Below are 19,944 nucleotides of genomic sequence, written 5' to 3'. Positions count from 1 at the left end.
ATTCAATCTTGAGTTCGCCGGAAAAATGACCAAGAAGGTCACCAGATTTATGGGCTTGAACATAGAGAGGGCATTTGGGGTTAAATCCCAATAATTTCATGCCAAAATTCGATATGCATGATACATAAGCTGTACCTGAGATTAAATGAAGGTTGAATTAAGTTTGAAGCACCCCAATTTCGTCGAGCCTCAAGTCAACTCGTCGAAGAGTTTTTCACCTAAAGGAAGGGTTGGCTTTCTTCATTTTTGAGTACTTGATCGTCACATGCAACGCCACCATTCGAATCCATAGGTCAAATTACACCTAAAACAAGGAATATTGGTATGGATTTCACTCGAAAATTGGCATTGGTGTAGGTGATTCTCTCGGTAATTAGAGAGAGTGAGAGTATCATAGTTAGAGAAAGAGATAGAGAGAAAGGAGTCTCATGGGAAAAAGGGATGAACGAGAGAAGAAGAGGGAGACCAAATAAACTCCCCTCAAGGCACACTAAATAAGACCAAACCCTTTTTGGTCATTTCATACGATCACAACTGTTTTACATAAAAATTTACCAAACACTATAATACTGCTTTTTTTTTTCTTTTCCAAAATCACTTTTACAAAAAAGTTTACCAAACACTCTGCTGCTTTATTTTACAGCTGCTTATTTTCATAGCACATCAGAAGTAGTTTTTTTTTTTTCAAAGCACAGTAATACCAAACCAGCCCTTAGAAAAGAGGTTTGCGCAGAAGCTGAATAGCTAGTTTTTCAAAGCTGCCTTTTGCTGCTTCTGTTTTTTGGCTTTTTTTCATCCAAAACTGTGGAAAAAAAAAGCCGAAGTTGAAAGTTTACCAAACACAAAAATGCTCCCTGCTTGAGAGTTTTAACGAAAAGCCCACGGTACTGTTCACTTTAACGAAAAACCATATTTTTACACTAAAAAGTCAAACCTTGTACTATTCACTTTACCTTTTATTTTGTCCTTATCGTTGAAACTCAAAGTTTTCAAACCATTTTCATTAGTTTTTCTTTTTTCAAAATCACCTTAATACAAAACCATACATTATCCTGGCACCATCAATTGTTCAAATATTCCCTCTTCTACGACAAAATGAAAAGGAAAAAAAAATAAAATAAAATAAAACCTCCTCTCCCTTGATCTTCTTTGTACTCCAAGGAAAAGATCCATCAATGAAAATACTAACAAAGCGTCGACATTCAGAAGCTAATGACCATTTGACCTGGTCACACAAAAGTTTCTCAATGCAATTATTGATCATGGCTTGTTGATAATAAGAAAAGAGAAGTATTGTCCCACATTATTTTTGTTCAAGCCCGTGCAGAGAAAGGCCACTTTCTTATTGATTTTCTCATGGGCGGTGTCTCCGCTGCCGTATCTAAAACTGCTGCTGCCCCAATTGAGCGTGTCAAGCTGTTGATTCAAAACCAGGATGAGATGATCAAAACTGGTCGTTTGTCTCAACCTTACAAGGGCATTGGTGAGTGCTTTAGCCATACAATCAAGGAAGAGGGTTTTGGTTCATTGTGGAGAGGGAACACGGCCAATGTTATCCGTTACTTCCCCACTCAGGTTAGTGATGTTATTGTTCTACTAAATGTTCCCTTGCTAAAACAAAAATTTTGATGTGTGCTTGTACTAAAATTGTTACCTGGATTTGTTGTAGGCCTTGAACTTTGCATTCAAGTATTACTTCAAGATGCTGTTCAACTTCAAGAAAGACAGGGATGGTTACTGGAAATGGTTTGCTGGTAACTTGGCTTCAGGAGGTGCTGTTGGTGCTTCTTCTCTTTTCTTTGTCTACTATTTGGATTATGCTCGTACTCGTTTGGCAATGATGCCAAAGCTGCAAAGAAGGGAGGAGAAAGACAATCAATGGTCTGATTGATGTCTACAAGAAGACACTGAAATCTGATTGAATTGCTGGTCGTTACCGTGGATTCAACATTTCTTGTGTTGGAATCATTGTCTCCGTGGTCTCTACTTTGGACTCTGATTCACTGAAGCCTGTTGTCCTTACTGGAGGTTTGCAGGTTAGTTTATTTCTTTCATTTCTTTATTCACTACCTTTTTGTTCATGCTTGTATATTCTTTCGATGGTGTGCTTACGTTAGTTGCTAGCCCAACTTTGTTATTTTTTTACGTACTGTATAATCTCTTGTATGCATGCATATTGTTATGACATATAATGTTTCTTATGTCATTCATTTCCCTTCTTAAACTTGTGAGAAGGGACTAAAATAATTTTGCAAAAAGTTGTATGATGCAGCCGTTCTTCTGTTTATTATTTTTGGCTTCGTTTTATTGTAATGCTTCCTTTGTGAAAAATGCTATGCGAAGCAATTACAAAGAATTGGATGAAGTTGGTTCTTAAGTAATGATAGGCCCCAATGTTCTAATCTGTTGCCCGCAGTCATCGTCTATTATTAGTTGATCGTTACAAGAACTTGTTTTTGTTTCCTTTCAAGTGTTTGGGCTTATTGGCCTGTTGATCTGCAGTATGAATATGGTGACACGCTGCTGTTATATTTGGAAAACTACAGGACAGTTTCTTCGCTAGCTTTGCCCTCGGTTGGCTCATCACCAATGGTGCAGGTCTTGCTTCCTACCCAATTGACACTGTCCGCAGAAGAATGATGATGACCTCCGGTGAAGCCGTCAAGTACAGGAGTTCCCTGGATGCCTTCCAACAAATCTTGAAGAACGAGGGTGCCAACTCTCTCTTCAAGGGTGCTGGTGCTAACATCCTCCGTGCCATTGCTGGTGCTGGTGTCCTGTCTGGTTATGACAAGCTACAGCTGCTTGTCTTCGGCAAGAAGTACGGATCTAGTTATTTATGTCTCTTTCTGTTTTTGGTTTTTCCAGTTTGTGAATTCATGCTTGCATCATTTTTCCTTCAATGACGTCAAATAATTATGGTCAAATCAAATGTTCGTCTCTGAAATTTACGTATTGTTAAAAATCGAAGGAAAATTAATGAATTTTTAATTGAGGGATCATTGCTCCAATTTGATTAAAGTTGAAGGACTATTGTTACAATTTACTCATTGAAAAAAGTTGTTCGCTAAAGTCATATGTTGAATATGGTAGTGGGAAATGGATCATCCCCAGATCCCTTCTACCAAATCCACCTATCCGGACCCTTGAAATTTGATTCAACGACTAAAGTTATTATAACTTTTAAGGGAATCCCTATTTTTAGCCGTTAGATTAAATTTCAAAAGCTCAGATTAATAGATTTGGTGAATTTGGTGAAAGAGATCCGAAGATGATCTCTTTCCATGGTAGTGAACACCTGAAGCTAAAAATAACATTTTAAGAAGGGAACTTTAATGAAAAGCACCCGGTACTGTTCACTTTAAGGAAAAACCATATTTTTACACTAAAAAGTCAATCCTAGTACTATTCACTTTATCCTTTATTTTGTCCTTATCATTAAAACTCAAAGTTTTCAAACCCTTTTAATTAGTTTTCCTTTTTAAGAATCCTAAAAACTTGCTTTTTGAAAGTTATTACTCAAAAGCGATTCTCTTAATCAGTTTTCTTATTATCTATTATTTCTGAAACAATGTAGGGAGAAAGGGATAGTCTTCGTATTGGTTTGATACTAAGGTGCTTTTATAAAAAGTGGGTATAAAAAAAACTGAGTTTAAATATGTGTTTGGTAAACATTTAAAAACACCTTATTTTCACAGTTTTGGATGAAAATAAGCTAAAAACGTGAAGCAACAAAAAATGAGCTTATTCTCATAGCACAGCAGAAGCAGTTTTTTTTCAAAGCACAGTAATACCAAACCAGTCCTTCATCAATGGAATGGAAGCAGTTTTGAAATTAAATTTAGAAGTCTTATTCTTGAAACATTGTAGTTCATGAACCCCAAGGGGTTGGCCTAGTAAAGCGGTTTGAAACTCCTAATTCAAGTTTGAACTCCTGTGGATGCACTTTTTAGGGTCATCGATTCTGTTTTAGTGTACCGTTTGCTTGGAGGCCAAAAGTACGTTTTTAGCCTCATGTGACATCAAAATTATATGAAGAAGAGGATTAGTCTTATCATTTGTATGTGGTGACCGGTGACATACTCTTATATTAAAAAAAAAATAATGTTGTTCATGATCTTTGTGAGCCTCAAGTGGTTTAATTTTACCATTGTAATTTTTGACCAAAAAATGAAAGTACCCACTGATTCGCTTGTTTCCGTTGGGGCAATGATCTTACTTCTTGGTCCTTGTTGCCACTTATTTGCAAGCACATATGTATTGTGATCTCAATCATCGCATCAGTGTTCCGTTGACTGCGAGTATAACCATCCATTGCTCTGGTGTAGTATCGGAACATAGTAAATTTGTTGTGCTTGCATGTAGAAACTCAATACACTAGCCAAAGATGAAAGGCCAAAATTGATGTCACGTTTAGTGCTGCCCAAAATGGTGATGTCATTGCTTATCAGTTGATCTTGGTTGATTTCTGAATTCCAATTATGATACAGTGAATGTCTACTTTTGTATATGTGAATGACAAATCAATCGTACGAAACTGAAATGGAAGATTTTGGTTCACGTGTTTGGAAATGTTGTGAAAACTATTTCTCATCGCATGGAATAGCATACCATGGTACTAAGGGTTTTAGCTTTCCCCCCTTCAAAAATACCATGTAACAAGTATTTTGTCCTTAAAAAGCCCATGTAGGAGATCACAATCGAATTGGGCAACTTTGATCTATATTTGGATTCATTTATAATCGATTTATCGCATTTATTAAATTTGACTGGTCGGTTCATATCCAATAAGTATTGAATCAGATCAAATTGAATTTTTGTCGGATCTAATTTATGATTTAAAAATGATTATAATATCGTTACTAACATCATTCTTTTATTATATGTATCCATAGTTAATTAGAACTTTTCATTTTGTACAAACATAAAGTAGTGAATAAGTGTATTTTGAATGCTTACTAAACATGGTAAAACAATATCATACTCATTCTTAAACTTCTAATACTCGAACCAAAGAGATCTTAATTAAATATATGGGTGAAGGATTTAGGCGAAATTAAGTAGAAAAGTATCACAAAACATTAGATTAAGAGATTGAAAAATCACTACATGAATGTCATAAGACCGCGAAATAAAGGATTTTTAATGATTCATTTTAAATAGTCATATACAAATCTCTCTGTGCATTACATCGAAGTCATTTTAAATACATTTATCAAATGTTTTATCGAGCGCATTGTAGTAGCTAAATTCAGCAGTCTTCGGTCTTGACGAAATTGTAACTATAAAACAAAAAAACATCTTTGACCAAGTTAGTTTTTTTGAAAAGATTCAGTGTTTATGGCTTTCTGGACTTATATGCGTAGCAAATAGTTTATCAGAATTTGGTGGAGATGAGACATTTATAGGGAGGCGGCCGACCTAGTTGTAGGGCTTTGCCTTACACATGGCGGCTTCCCATTGACCAAAGTGAGTCATCTGTAGAATAGATAAGATAAGAATATTCTCAAGATATTTATTAGGAGATAATGTCTTGAATGTGATGAAGATTCTTAACTTGTTTGAATTGATATTCAACTAAAAAGAGTATTAAAAATAAATTTTGACAATTAATCATATCCTTAATGTTTTTTACTTCTCTTCCTAGCGACGATGAGCAGAAAGAGCTTAGAAGTATATCATTCACGTCTCCCAAATTTGTAGAATTCTTTTTAGCTACACACAATCACACATCTTACTAGTGTGTTTCATAAAACACTCTCAGATCTCTCGTCCTTTTACGTATAATCTTGACCAGCTTTTTTGTTGGAAGCCCCATGAATAACTTGCTTGTAGTACAAGGCCCTATGTGCTAGTATGGTCCCATCCATAGAACTCTACCCACAACCAGCATTTGATCGTATTTATATATCCACATTCAATGGCCTTTATGACCCCCCGAAAGACCAACTTATTTAATTCCATTAATATAGCTCTAGGGAACAACGGTTCTCTTCTTTTTATTTCATGGTCCCAACTGCTGCCTGCCGTATACATGTTTGAATTTAAAAGAGAGAAAGAAGGTTGAATGTCACATTACCCTTGTGGCCTATAGGTTCCAAATTTCAAAGTTGAAGTGAACTAATTTGAAAGGAAATGGAAGCATAGGTAGGTGAATTAGTTTTCAATCCCCAAGAGGCTTTGCAAAAATTAATATTCAGAGCAAAATTGACAGCTCCTTACAAATTTAGAGGAAAAAATCGGTGACTATCTCATTAATATTTGTAATTAAATTAACTGTATTCTCTCAAAAGGCATAGAGAGACCAATAATACCTTCTTCCTCCATCCCCCATGCTATCTAGATTGGTTTCTTCGTCTTCAGCCCCAACCACCCTCCACCAAGTTCTCTCCTCTGTCAATACCATCCTTCATCCCTCCTCCAACTGTCGACTCCACATCGTAGTGGCGTCAGTGGTTAGGTGGCTTGGCAATTGAGGTCGCGCTCGGCCTGAGTGCGGAGGACGAGTTTGGTGCAACCTTGGGCTTGAAGCTTGCAGGCAGTGATTAATCCGACGATTTACGAGCGATGTTTTACACTAATTTATACTACATGGAGGAGGGATGATTTGAATTCTGAACATAGTGAATTGAAGAGAAAAACCCTTATCATCAAAACAATCCATCACTTAAATGCGCATATTAGTTATGCTTCAAAATTGACACCTTTCTCAATGTCTCTACAAAGTGCCCTAGTTAATAAAGGTTTTCAAAACTTAATGTACATTGTAGTCTTTCCGACTTCCGGAAAAGGTGGATAAATGTGGCTTGCCACCAATTGTCCCACTTTAAAAAAAAAATATTAAAAATGTACATTGTGAGTACATTTACAAAGTCTCAACTAGGTTTACCAATTAAGATGGTTGGCCTAACATAGGATTAAACATCTGGACTAATTAAATCATGTTTTTCATTGTTACTCTGTTAGGTTTTTATATATTGTTTTCATGGTAGGGCCCCGGGCCCGAGTGCCAAGGTCTTTTGTGCGGTTTACAAGAGCAATTTATATAAAATAAATACATCATATTCTGACGTTTCAATTAACATACATTGTTAGGTAGAGAAAAACTTACTCATAATAATGCAAATCAAATCAATTTCTTTCTCTCAATTTATGAGTAATGTGCCCTGAGCCATGTGATGGGATTAGTACGATTAATTAGTTGTCGTAACTTTTTATAAGGATTGATTATCCTATAAAATGCGAATAAAAATAATACATGTTTTGTGTGAATTCATTCGTTGTAAGCAATCATGGAATCCTTTCATCCTAATCCATCAAGTTCAGAGATTCGGTCATTGAAATTTGATCCAACGACTAAAATTATTATAACTTTTAAAGTGAGCCCCTGTTTGTAGCCGTTTGATCAAATTTCAATGGTTCGGATTCCTGAACTTGGTGGATTAGAAGGAAGGGATCCCGAGAGGATCACTTTCCAGTAATCATACCCTAAGTACCGTGCATTAGGATTGAATTACTATATATAATGTGATGCTAGTACTTGTCCTATACACCAAACGAGACCAATTCTTGAATTGGAATCTTAGTTAAAAGAGAAATAAGGAGACTCTTTAAAAAGTGGGACTATTCATACTCTTTGCCAGCTCATGTTTTTGGCATGACGTTTTATAATGTTAGCAAGAGAATTATGCTAAAAACATAATGTGGTGGAGAGTCCGTTGAAAGTTTCACTTTTGAGAAAGTCTTCTTAGCATTTCTCCAGTTAAAAACCTTCCTTATAGTTCTTCCATTGTGATTTTGCATAAGATTCTTTCATTGGTTGAATCATTGACTTACTCAAAGTTAAAATATGTTGCTCCATTTTTATATACGTGCTAGAACATCCACTCTCCAATGGTTCAAAGGGCTAGATTATTTTCTATTGCGTAAAAACAAAGCTTTCAATGGCATATATATATATACTGAAATACATAATAAAGTTTGTAATGACCACTAAAGGCATCATTCAAAGGTGTAAAATTGACTTATGGAATTTTTTTTTATTATACATAGATAATATTTATACTGAGTGAGTGGGAGATGGGGCTAAACTACACAATAAGCTAGTCATAATCTAATGTGTCACATTTGCTGGTGAAAATTTATACTATAAGTCTATAATGCTTCTTGCTCTACAGAGCTTTGAAATAGTGGGCTTTTCATTAGGGGTGAGCGACAATCGGTTTGATTTGATTTGATATTAAAATTATAACCAAATTAACTAACATTCAACGATTTGGTTTCATTTAGTTTTGATCAATAGCACAATTGAAATGGAACCAAACCATTGTTAATCGGTTTAGTTTGGTTTGGTTTGGTCGGTTTAAGCCTATTGCCCACACATCAATAAGAAATGTCCAACATTTCGATACATCTCACACATGTCAATTGGATAGTTTTAGAACATAAAGATTTAATCAAGCCAACTAGGACTAATTAAGTTTCAATTATATATAATCTCATATTAGCAAACATTTTATTAGTTACAATTTCACATAATCCTAAAATACAAACAAATCTACTATTGGTTAATAGTCATTAATTACAACTTATAATATGTTAACACTTATTGTATATGTAAAATTAGACATCCAAAGAACCTATAATATGTTGACATATGTAAAATAAATAAAGTTATAATTAAAAGATATATTATCGTTTCCTGTTTAGTTTTGGTTAGTTTCAAAAGTATCAAAACCGAACCAAACTAACATAAAATTAGTTCGTTTTAGTTTTGGTCGGTTTTAAAAGTATCAAAACTGAACCAAACTAACATAAAATCAGTTTGGTTCGGTTTTGAAATTGTTTGACTTTTTTCTTGATCAAAACCAAACCAAACCGACCAATACAATCAAGATTGGTCAGTTTGGATGGTTCGGTCGATTTGATGCTCACCCCTACTTTTCATACTTATTTTGTTCTATACTGAGAAATTATCACTATTAATTTCATCTGCTATATTCATTTTCTTTTACTTGAAGGCACTATCTGTGCTCTTTTTTATGAATTGTCACCCTCAACAAAAAACACTGTGACACTCTATACTATAGAGTGATATAATAGTTTTACAATCCAAACAATCTTATGCTTTATTACCAACAACTCAAAATAGATTCATCACCACGTGAATAAATCAATATCCTAACCAACTCACTACTATGATAAGAGAGACAGACATCGGTCCACTACTAATTTTATCGATATTGTTCCTACTTAATCGCCTGTGTAATCAATAGGTGTGAGACTTTTACGTAAAAGAGCTCTAGGAAATTAGAAATAAATCGATTTGATATAAGTTGTGTTTTATTTTGTGAAATGGCCAAAGTGAGACATTTTGCTTTAATTAATAACATAAAACCAGTTCACCGTCACGTAGCATCTCAGTTTAATTATGCATTGTCTTGTGCAAATTTCTCTGATTATATGAATGCATTATTGAAACATTGTCAAACAACCCATTATTGAACTAAAACGCTGAATGACAGTGAACTCGTTTTGACATGTTTCGCTCCCAACAACCCTAGAAAACAAGGGTCGTTAACCAAAATTTACCTTTGTTTATGATCTAATGTTGTTTGGAAGGAGACACTTTTTGATATTAATTAACCTTATCCTGTTGCACTTTATAAGGCTATTTGCGAAATAGGGACCAAACAACTTTTTCTTTTAGGTGAACAAATTGTAGGGATAAAAAACCTTGAAGATCTTTTTACACTGCAGACCTGATCTGAGATGTACGGCAAAGATTCAACAGAGTAAAGCAAGAGACAGATCTTCTGGTAAGTGCGGCGGCCCCCCCACCCCGACTGATCTCACCGGCGGTAAAAACGGCTTTTACCCCTCTGCCCAGCCTTGACTCAATCGCTCAATGCCAAGGCATCCATGCATCCATGCATCCATGCATCCATGCATCCATCCATCCATAGATCACATGTCCCAAATATACTAGTATTAATTACATAAAGTGAAATGGTGTAGCATGGAGTAGACTCAGAGACGGGATTGTTGTTGTAATGTTTTTTTGGTAAGAAGTTGGCGTGGTAGAAACAACAAAACAAAACACACAACTCAGAAAGCCTCTCTCTCTCCTCTCTCTCTCTCTCTGTATATGTGAAGTGCAAATAAATTCAGGGGAAGAAACTTTGAACTTGAAAAGAAAGAAGGCTGCAATTTCTCTCACTTGTCCTCCGAGCTGCTTGTTCGGTCTCTCAGATTTTTTGCATTACAGCGACATGTGAAGGGATTTCTGGCTTAATATCAAGGTACTGCTTCTTTACACAACCTTGTCATGCGCTTGGCTGCTGAGAAAATCAAAACAGAAGGAAAGAGAAGGAAAATTTCATGTCTTGAAGTTCTTTCTTTCATTTTCTTAGTAGCCAAACAGGAATGTACAGGTAGGAGATGAAACAGGGCTTTAAATTCTGCTTCAGTATTTCTGAGAATGCCCATGTCCATATTTTGCCCTAAATTTTGCAAATTTTTAGAATATATGTTGTAATTTGTCACAAATTGTTGAAAGAAAAAGTTTTTATTCTGAATGTATAGTAAAAGTTTCTTAGTCTACGAGGATAGTGCTGCAATGTACACATAAATACACACACAAATATGAATATATAGTGAAAGTTTATATTTTTCTTTAGTTTAAATTTCATTTTTTAGCATAAGTATTGAAATAATTTGTTTCCGTTTTGTAGCTTGTTATGTGAATCTCAGTTTAATTAGTGGTGCAAAAATGAATGTTAATGGACATATGGAAATGCATTACCTGGACACCGGCTATCCTTACCAGCCTACTGAAGGCTTCATGGGTTTCTTTGACGGTCTTGCTAATGTACCGATGAATTATGGTCACACCATCCCGATGCATGATCAGGCAAGTTAGCTTTTTCCATTTTTGATGTGTTCTTTTGTTGTGAGAGTTATTCTGCTATGACATGTTTTGCGCCGCCTCATAAGGTTTGCTGCCTCGTAAGATTGTTTTAGATCCATCTTGCTTGTAAATTTGGAAAGCTGGTGTTTGTTCAGATGCATTTGCTTTCGTCTTTTGTCTGGTATTCATGAGAGTTTGGAAAGATCTGGGGAAGCCGAAATGTATTGATGCCTTTACTGAGTGTTAATTTAGAGTTTTCGTTACAAATTTTCTGAACTATACAGTAAATTTTGATTTTAGTTGGATTCAAGATATTGTCATATCGTTTACGGTTGCCATTTTGCTGAGTGAAATACTGTGTTATTTTGATGAACTTAAATTTTAGTTTTTGCTGAAATGCTAATCTTTATATGCTGTTTGTCCAGGAAACTGCATACTGGTCAATGAACATGAGTTCATACAAGTTTTTACCATCTGGTCCGGGGAGTACTTCTTATTACGGTACATATGAGGTAAATGATCATTTACCAAGAATGGACGTCAGCAGGAGGTCTTGGGAATACCCTACAGTGACAAATCCAGAAGAGCCTGCAACCTCCGACTCACAGCCAGAAGAAGACGCTGTCATGGAAGCTCAAGCTGTGCCTGAAGAATGTTAGTCAGAAACTTCTACTTATTTGTATTCCTACACTGAAAATTGTTTTGATTGATCACACTTAGACTGCATGCCAAATGTTTTAATTTATTAAGTTTCCCTTATTGTCATGCTTTGCTTCTTGTGCTTGGAATTTGAAATCAAATTTCAGTTCAATTCAGTTTTCTGTGTGACTACTTATCTGGTGGAATCAAAGATTATGCTACTGGCCAATTGGAGTTATCAAAGACCATTTTTCCTTGACGTTTCGTATTTTCATTACGTTTTAAAACCTGCAATACCGTTTGTTGCAATTGATTTCTGATGGTGCTATAATGCCATATTATGATTTGAATTTTCTGATAACCTTGATACTTCACTCATGTTTTGTGAAACTGACGTTTAACCAGTCGATTAAACAATATTTCTAACCATAAAGAATTTCTTTTGCTTTTTAAGGTATTCAGAATCAGCAAAATACAAATACTTCTGAGGTATGGATCCTGCTTTTTGGTTTGTGCAATTGCATGTTTTTCCTTCTGCTGGATTATTTGGTATTTAGATGCATATTTACTCTGCATTATTAAGCCTACTAATTTGTTTTGGAAAAATGCACTTAACTATTGCACAGCAGTTATGCTAAAGTTCAGCCTTTTGCTCTCTGTATATCTGCAGGTTGCATGGCAAGAGGACATTGATCCTGATAACATGACCTATGAGGTTCGTTATGTATACCTTATTCTATTATCCTGTATTGTTACCGTCCCATGGGTTTTTCAGAAGAAGTAAATCTTGTTGGAAGTAGAAATTCTTTACCATTTTGTTCCCACAAGGGACTTATTAAGTATTAACACAAACCTGGGCAGTTGCACGTCTACACATAACTCTTTGAAGTTAGTAATGCATGAAACTGGCCTTTTATGGCTCTTTAGATTTTGAAGATGAACAATATAATCACATTGAGGCTTCCGAAACTTTTTTATCACATTGTGATATACAGCATATAAATTTACTTCAGTATTATTAACTTCTTTATACCTGGCCCAAATTAAGAATATGAGACATATTGAACAACAACAACAAAGCCTTATCCCACTAAGTGGGGCTAGATGTGTGAATCGTAGAATACCATTGCAATCCGTTTTACGCCAAGTCTTTTGTTAGCTGCAAGTACTCCATGTCTTTTCTTAAAGTCTCTTTCCAAGTCTTCTTAGGTCTTCCTCTATCTCTTTTTCCCTGAGCCTTTGTCTCATAATTGCAATTAGCCATATTTGCTGTATAGATTGGGGTACTTAAGGCAAGTGGTTTCACTGATCTTGTGCATTGACTTCTCTTTGTTTTGTTATTTATATTGGTATGACACGTCTAGTACAAACTATAGGATTTTCCAATTTTTCATGAATGATATTGAAATGTTTTATTTTATGTATTGCCTCTAGGAATTACTTGACTTGGGTGAGGCAGTTGGCACTCAAAGCCGAGGTCTTTCTGACGAACTTATTAGTTTGCTTCCATCATCAAAGTACAAGTGTGGAAACTTCTTTTTAAGAAAAAAATCCGGAGAGAGGTAACATTCTGACTCATGGACAGTTGATAATGAGAATTTATCTGCCTGAAACAGTAAACCTGTTTTCCGACCTTATCTTTTCCTTATCTCAGAAGTAAATGTGATGGCCTCTCGTTTCATTTGTAATTCTCTAGACAATCTGGATATTTGTCTGGTATTATGCTAAATATTGTAGGCTCCTAATGAGAAAACTTTGTCATACTAACGCAAATAATCTTGTCATAAACACTTAACCTATCAGAAATGAGAAATTTTTCCTGCTTCAACTCTATCATCATCTACAAAGCACTTGAGACGCCAACCTCATTATATAGCAACTGAAAATGTGATTTCTCGAGAAGAGTTGTCTTAGAAACGTCTAAGATGAACTTTAATCCTTTAAAAGATGTAAAATATCTGGTGATGCTTTTGATTTTTTTTACTGTCTTCACAATGATTTCCCAAAAAATAAAATTATTAGCATATAATTGCTCTGATAAAATGGGCAACTTCGTGGCGCACCCTTTATTTGCTGATGATTTGTTCAGTTGGTTTGTGTTGTAGAAGTTATCAAAAGAACACTTCTTTTCCCATTCTTTTATCTGTTTCCAGAAAACTTGTTGGAGGATTCTCCTTTGACCAGAAAAAAGAAGAAGAATCCTCTTTTTCTTTTGATCTTTTGGAATTTGCCCCTTGATGCGAACTTTTTCCACGAGCAGGTGTGTGATTTGCCAGATGCAGTATAAAAGAGGAGATCGACAAATCACATTGCCATGCAAACATGTCTACCATAGCGAATGCATCAGCAAATGGCTCGGTATCAACAAGGTAGGCCAACGCCCTAAAATCATGGATTTCAGAATTCATTATATCACTATTTTCTTTCTTCCATTTGATGATCCATCCCGCTAACTCACTCTCATTTCCGTTTCTATATTTGTTTAGGTATGCCCAGTTTGCAACCTCGAGGTTTTCGGTGAGGAGTCAAGGCACTAGAGCATCAATTTCATTTCCTAGCTGAAGCTGAAATTTTATCTTCCTTCCCTTTCATATAGTTTGGTTATTTTTTCTTTGCCTATACATAAAGTAGTTGAAGACTATGGTAAGACTGTGGTCCTCCCCCTTTATCTCTTTCGTTTAACACGCTCCGGTGAAGTAGTAGAGAAAACAAACCCTATAATTCAACCTCCTGTAAGTGAATATGAGATTCAAATAAGAGATAAATTACCTGACAAATTTATATTGTGCGTAAAATCACTGATTCGCGTCGAAGCTAGAGGTTTAGTTTATTTGAGCTTTGTGTTATTGAAAATGTTGTTATGTCAGATTCATGTCAATTTATTTAGTGAATTTTGTAGTTTTGTATGATTGATTGAAGACTTGAGGAGATTGAGGTGGATCAGATCTTATTTGGGTTCTGTGAAGTTGATGATTTGGTACTGATTGGACCTATATTAAACTTCATTTGGTACTCATTGGATCTATTTACATCACACGAAACAAAAATTCACTTGTCCAAACAACATAATGAATTCCTTATTTTACAAGAAGCTTTAGCATGTGAAAAGTGCCAACCATTTGCTATGGAAGAGAGAGAGAGAAGAAAGTTACTGGCATTCTAAAAATTTCGTTATTTTGAGATTCTGTGGTACAAGCCTACAACCAAGGATTTAAGTTTCGATTTTGTTGATGTATCGATAGTCCAAATTTAGAAAAATATCGAGTGAAAATATAGGTTTAAAATATAAAATAATGAATATATTAAAAAATATATAATATAAAATCATGGAAGATTGCTCAAAAACATAAAGTTAAGTTTGAAATTTCTACACCAGTAAGAATTTTGAATTTGAATTATATTGTATAAAATACATTTTCTATATTTCTATTCCTTGTTGTTTGTACTTTATAACATACATGAAACCTTGATAGTATGATTCAAGTTTTTTTAATTAAACAATGCAAACACATGCATGGTAGTTGAGACAATTGTTTTATGAAGAGAACTTGGCTGCTGAAAAATCAGCAGCAACTCCTGCTATTGACCAATAACAGATGGGTACATGTCCAAGTAATTGATTTTTTAATCACAGATTGGAGTCGTGTCCATTTGTAATTTGCTAGTAGCATGAGTTGTTGATTTTTTCAGCAGCCAAGTTCTGTCTTTGTTTTATTGTCTTTCAATTTTAAATTACACTATTCAGATATTGACTAGCCACTATAAAAAATCTTATGATTGAAATTGCACATTTTCACAAATTTTTTGTTGAAATATCTTTAAATTTCTCAAATTTGTCTAAGATTGGACAAAACTATCAAAATTCTTGATATTACTGAAATATCCCTGAAGTTTCTAAGATATCCTGTATAGATATTGCTTCACCCATATTGATTATGGACAACCCTATTTTACAGATGTATTGAGATATATTTTGGTAATATCAAGGATATTTTAATCTATGGTAGCACACGTAGATGCAAATTCTGTCAATTGTTGGTTTGACAAAATCACACCTACAAAACAAAAATCACCGTTAGCTTAATTGACGAACATCCGAGAATAAGGAGAAAAGTGTCTGCCAAAGGGCATTTGATACCTAAGTCATGGGTAGTTTGACAAAAACTAGAACAAGAGAATTTTGAGTAATAAGGGGCATTACCAATTTCCTTATTTGACTTGGTTATTTATAGAAATGACTCATCACAAGCAGCTAGGATGAGAGGTTGTAGTTCATGCTTGGCAGATCGCTATGTTTTGCGAGCGTGGTGAAGACCAATCTCCGTAGGTAGCTACGGGAAGTCCCTGATGGGAGGCCTCTAGCAGGAAGTGGCGCCAGAGGATGCGACACCCAAGGGAGAATTCGAAGAGTGGACCCATGCCGCATTGAACCGGAAAAGACATGGTAGCACGAATGACATATCATGGGCCTTAAGGACACCTTGATATGTACGTGGGCCTGAATGCCATCGACCCACAAAGGCATGCATATGTTTAGCCTTTTAAGATCAAGTGTGGTATGCTAACAATTCACGTGTCGTTTTTTTATTTGATGTGCTTAATTTATATGTCATCGTAATTATCTAATTTAGTATGATGCCTTTTTTTCCACAAATCTTAAAAATCACATGATTGTCATCCAAAAGCCACGTGTACCTCCGAAGCCCAGATCCAAGAATGGGAAATCCTACTAAATAAGCCACGACCCCAACACTTAATTCTTGACAAGGAAAAAAAGACCCCAATACTTAATTAATTAATTAATCTCCAACGGTCGAAAATTTGGTAAAACCCCACCGACGCCACCAACGTTCGCTCTCTCTCCCGCAACGGTTACTTCTTCTTCTTCCACTGTCCACCTCTTCAGCTCCAAAACCCAACAAAACCCCCCAATCTCTCTGTCTCCCTCTCTCTCTTGCAGTGGTTGTTGTACAGCTCGCTTTCTTTCTGGGTTTTTGTCTGTGAGAGTTATGGAACCGGCAAAAATCGATTGGAAAAGTTTGGAGTGGAGATTCACAGAGGACAAATACTACGAGCAAATAAACGCCCCCAAGTGGTTCGATTTCTTGAACCCCAATGACAACTCCGTCGACGATCAGACCTGGTTCTGCCGCCCCGGTACCTTAATCCTTCACAAATTATACTTCAACCCCTTCTCTTTTTCTTTTTTAGAATTTTGACTCACTCATGATTTGCTTGGATTTTTTTTTTTTTTTTTTTGTAAATTGCAGAATGCAAGCATCCGAAGACGGCTGAAGATTTTCTCAAGTCATCACCTCCCAAGGTTTCTTCTTTTCCAGCCTTTCTTTCTTTTTGGTTGGTTTTGTGATGAGGGTTTTGTTTATTTGATATTTTATTCTTGTTAATCTGCTTGGTTGCTAAGAAATGTGATGGGAAAGATTGAAAATTGAAGATTTCGATTTTCCAGCCTAAACCCTTTTTGTATTCGGGATAAGATCCGATCTTCGTTTTCGTCTTTATTTTCCTTGCGTTTCGGAGTTACCCCAGCATAGATTTTGTATACTTCTCTTTACTTTTACTCTTTCTAGAGTTTCTAAATTCTAATTTCTTTGTTTGTTGATTTGGGAAAGGTTCCGAGGTCAGCTGTTGTTTCTGAAGTTTCTCCACTTGGTGATAAAATCCAGAGGTAACAAGAAAAACCCATGAATCCTTTTCTTTCACAGTACAGTTTTAATTCAAATTCGGAACGATTTAACCTCCTTTTTTTTTTTGCTGATTCAGAGATGTGAAGTTAAAGAGAAGGGGATTGAAGCAATCTTCGATTTACCCGACTAATAACTCAAGATTCAAGGAAGATGGTGAAAATCAGAACCCCAATTTATCAACCCCTCCAATGAACCAAGCTAAGGCCATGAAGGCAACAATCAAATCAAGCACAGAGAAGAAGCAACCAATTGAGAGCACACCGCCAAACAATGAGGTGCTTCCGAAGCTGAGAAGCACGCTGTCTGCAAGGAATTTATTTGCGGGGAGGGACATTCTGAATCAGATTACAGACTTCTGTTCTGAATTGAAGAGAATGGCGATGAGAGCGAGGGAGAGAGAGGATGTGGAGAATTCGGATGTGAGGAAAAGCCCAGCGGGTTTGAAGGAAGAGGTAGTGAAGAATGAGGAGTGTAACAGTGAGGTTTTAAGGGAGTTGAAAGGGAGGGAAACAGAGAGAATGCCACTGCTTGAGGTGGGTAATGGAAAAACTGAGAGGCAAACTGAGACAACTCCATTGCTGGAGCTTAATATAGTGAAAAATGAGAGGCAAGCGGAGAGAACGCCATTGCATGGGGTAAGCAAAACAAACGCTGAAGGAATGGAGGGGAGCAATACCGAGGAGAAGCCGACGAGGAAGAAGTAAGTTTGTTCTTTTTCTCTATGTATTTGTGTGTAATGAAAGCCTCTATATTTGTGCACACTTGTACGCCTTGTTCTGTATGTAAATGTGTGTTTGCATCTGTGTTTTTATGGCATGATCATTTTCTTTTTCATTTGTTATGGTAAAAACATACATGTGATGCAGTTAAAATAATGATCATATGGTTAACTTTTGATGACCACCTTCTGCAGAAGAGATGATGAGACAGAGAACGTCCCATTCCCTCTAAGTTTAGCGAATGTCAAGCGCAAAGGAGGCGAGAGCTTGTTGCAAATCCGCACCAACCCTCCCTCTCCTCAATGCTTTTCTGCCACAAGGCCCTCCAGCAACATCACACCTTCAAAAGCTTCCAAGTCTAAGCTGATGGTATGTACCTAGCTGCGTCCTTCTCCTTCTCCTTCTTCATATTGTATTCGTTTACTTAATCACAGGGTGAAAGAAGAATTGCATGAAGAACTAAAACTATGGTCTTGGTTCTTTCCCTGCCGACGATATCGAAAAGTCGGTAGGGAAGGAAATATAAGCTAGCTCTTTGGTCCAGTCAAGTCAATCTTTAACTTGATTGAGATATTCGAGTCTTTCTTGCAACTCAAGCTTGTTAGTGCTAAAACTTTGGTCCAGTCAAGAAGAATTTCAGTCACCAATTTGCTTGAGATTTACAAATAGACATTTCATCCCATCAGTGTTACGGTGCTATCATTCCACAAACTCTAAACCATTTTTGATTTGACTCAATTTGCTGCCCCAAACTAAGATCACCTCGTATATCTAATATTTATCCAAGTTATGTCATTTTTCTGATTGACTTGTAACTGAATGATGATCAGGAACGGGGAATCCTTGGAGAGGAAGAGCAGAATAAAAAGGTGGTGAGCAAGGAGGATTCCACAGAGAAAGGTAAACCTGCCTGTATAGTCGATGGAAGAGAAGCAAGAGCGTTGGACGTTTTCTGGTTTTTAAAACCTTGCACAACACTTTCCAGCTAAAACATTGAGCAACAAATTACATCCATTCTTTCATTCTTTCGATTCTTTTTCTTAGTTCTTTGTTACCGTTCGTTAATTGTTTCGCCCTTGTGGTCTACAGTTTTAATTTGCTTCAGACAATTGTAGCTTTGCTAAATAAAACTGTATACACAATAATTGTACTGAGCTCAGCTCCCATGAATAAGCTTTCGATATTCAGCATTGAGTTTCATGCACCGTAAGCCTTTTGGAATGACCGTGTTTTGGTTTTTCTCTTCTTCTGGTGAAGGGCCAAATTATGAGTTCCATGTAGTTTGGCGAAGTTCCACTTTTGAACATGTAGTTTCAAGTTTCCAAATTTTCTTTACTTCTAGAGTCTATCTGCCATATAACATAGACCTATTTTGATGGTCCGACGTCCAACGATACTATTATTCTAAGGAAAACTAACGAAAAATCTTCAAAAACTTTAATTTTAATGAAAATTGACAAATAAATGTGTCAATGAATAGTATCATAAAAAGATAAAAATGAACAGTACCGAAAATGTTTCTTTAAAGCTCCCATTATTCTATGCCATAAGAGTGAAAGGTAAACCCGTCACATCTAATAGTTTAAAGAGTTGACGTACACACATTATGGTATACAGTTTCACATGATAAATGCTTCTAAAATCATAGGCGTCACTTGTTAAGGTTCCCTTTCGTTTTTCTTAGGTGTGGTACCAACTTCAGATGTCAACAATGAACCAACAATGACAAACCGCCAAACCTTCTCAAGAATCTCAACCTAATCCACATAGAGATCAAAAACCCACCTCACATCCCATATTTTTTTGTTCTTTTTCCGCCTTGGCTACAAAGCCCACAATTGGAGGCTCCAAGAAAAAACATTAATTTTGTACTTTTCCGCCGTATTTAATCAATTACAAACAGATTCGAACTTGAGATTTCTTTTACGATTTTATTTCGAATGTACACAACTAAGAGTAAAAAGATTCAAAC

At 35.9% G+C, this 19,944-nt stretch overlaps 2 protein-coding genes and 1 pseudogene across 3 annotated transcripts; all 3 read left to right on the top strand.

Moving 5' to 3' along the window:
* The first annotated feature begins 25 nt into the window (after positions 1–25).
* On the top strand, positions 26–2,906 carry LOC126603707 (ADP,ATP carrier protein 1, mitochondrial-like; annotated as a pseudogene).
* Positions 2,907–9,733: 6,827 nt separating this feature from the next.
* Positions 9,734–14,454, top strand: LOC126583951 (E3 ubiquitin-protein ligase BIG BROTHER-like). 2 transcript variants are annotated; one of them, XM_050248510.1, is made up of 8 exons: positions 9,734–10,301; positions 10,734–10,912; positions 11,335–11,563; positions 12,003–12,037; positions 12,219–12,263; positions 12,983–13,110; positions 13,809–13,917; positions 14,035–14,454. In XM_050248510.1, exons 2-8 carry the CDS (start codon positions 10,772–10,774, stop codon positions 14,083–14,085), a joined length of 738 nt encoding a protein of 245 aa, XP_050104467.1. In that variant the 5' UTR covers positions 9,734–10,301; positions 10,734–10,771; the 3' UTR covers positions 14,086–14,454. The 2 variants fall into 2 exon arrangements, with proteins under 2 accessions (XP_050104467.1, XP_050104472.1); XM_050248515.1 differs by lacking the exon at positions 9,734–10,301 and adding an exon at positions 10,308–10,433.
* Positions 14,455–16,333: 1,879 nt separating this feature from the next.
* LOC126611555 (uncharacterized) lies at positions 16,334–19,193 on the top strand. Its single transcript, XM_050279860.1, has 6 exons — positions 16,334–16,705; positions 16,819–16,871; positions 17,179–17,234; positions 17,330–17,953; positions 18,167–18,341; positions 18,803–19,193. The coding sequence occupies exons 1-6, from the start codon at positions 16,558–16,560 to the stop codon at positions 18,959–18,961; spliced, it is 1,215 nt and encodes a 404-aa protein (XP_050135817.1). The 5' UTR covers positions 16,334–16,557; the 3' UTR covers positions 18,962–19,193.
* Positions 19,194–19,944: the final 751 nt, after the last annotated feature.

The sequence above is a fragment of the Malus sylvestris genome, chromosome 2 (assembly GCF_916048215.2).
Source record: "Malus sylvestris chromosome 2, drMalSylv7.2, whole genome shotgun sequence".
NCBI lineage: Eukaryota > Viridiplantae > Streptophyta > Magnoliopsida > Rosales > Rosaceae > Malus > Malus sylvestris.
The sequence above is the reverse complement of the archived record's forward strand: the minus strand, read 5'-3'. Positions and strand labels throughout refer to the sequence as shown.

Bases quoted from the DNA above. Each gene is read 5' to 3' on its own strand.
- LOC126583951 (XM_050248515.1), top strand. From the start codon at position 10,328: ATGCGCTTGGCTGCTGAGAAAATCAAAACAGAAGGAAAGAGAAGGAAA. The intron at 10,434-10,733 runs GTAGGAGATGAA...TCCGTTTTGTAG, and splicing joins AGCCAAACAGGAATGTACAG to CTTGTTATGTGAATCTCAGT. The intron at 11,564-12,002 runs GTTAGTCAGAAA...TTGCTTTTTAAG, and splicing joins TCAAGCTGTGCCTGAAGAAT to GTATTCAGAATCAGCAAAAT.
- LOC126611555 (XM_050279860.1), top strand. From the start codon at position 16,558: ATGGAACCGGCAAAAATCGATTGGAAAAGTTTGGAGTGGAGATTCACA. The intron at 17,954-18,166 runs GTAAGTTTGTTC...CACCTTCTGCAG, and splicing joins GAGAAGCCGACGAGGAAGAA to AAGAGATGATGAGACAGAGA. The intron at 18,342-18,802 runs GTATGTACCTAG...AATGATGATCAG, and splicing joins CTTCCAAGTCTAAGCTGATG to GAACGGGGAATCCTTGGAGA.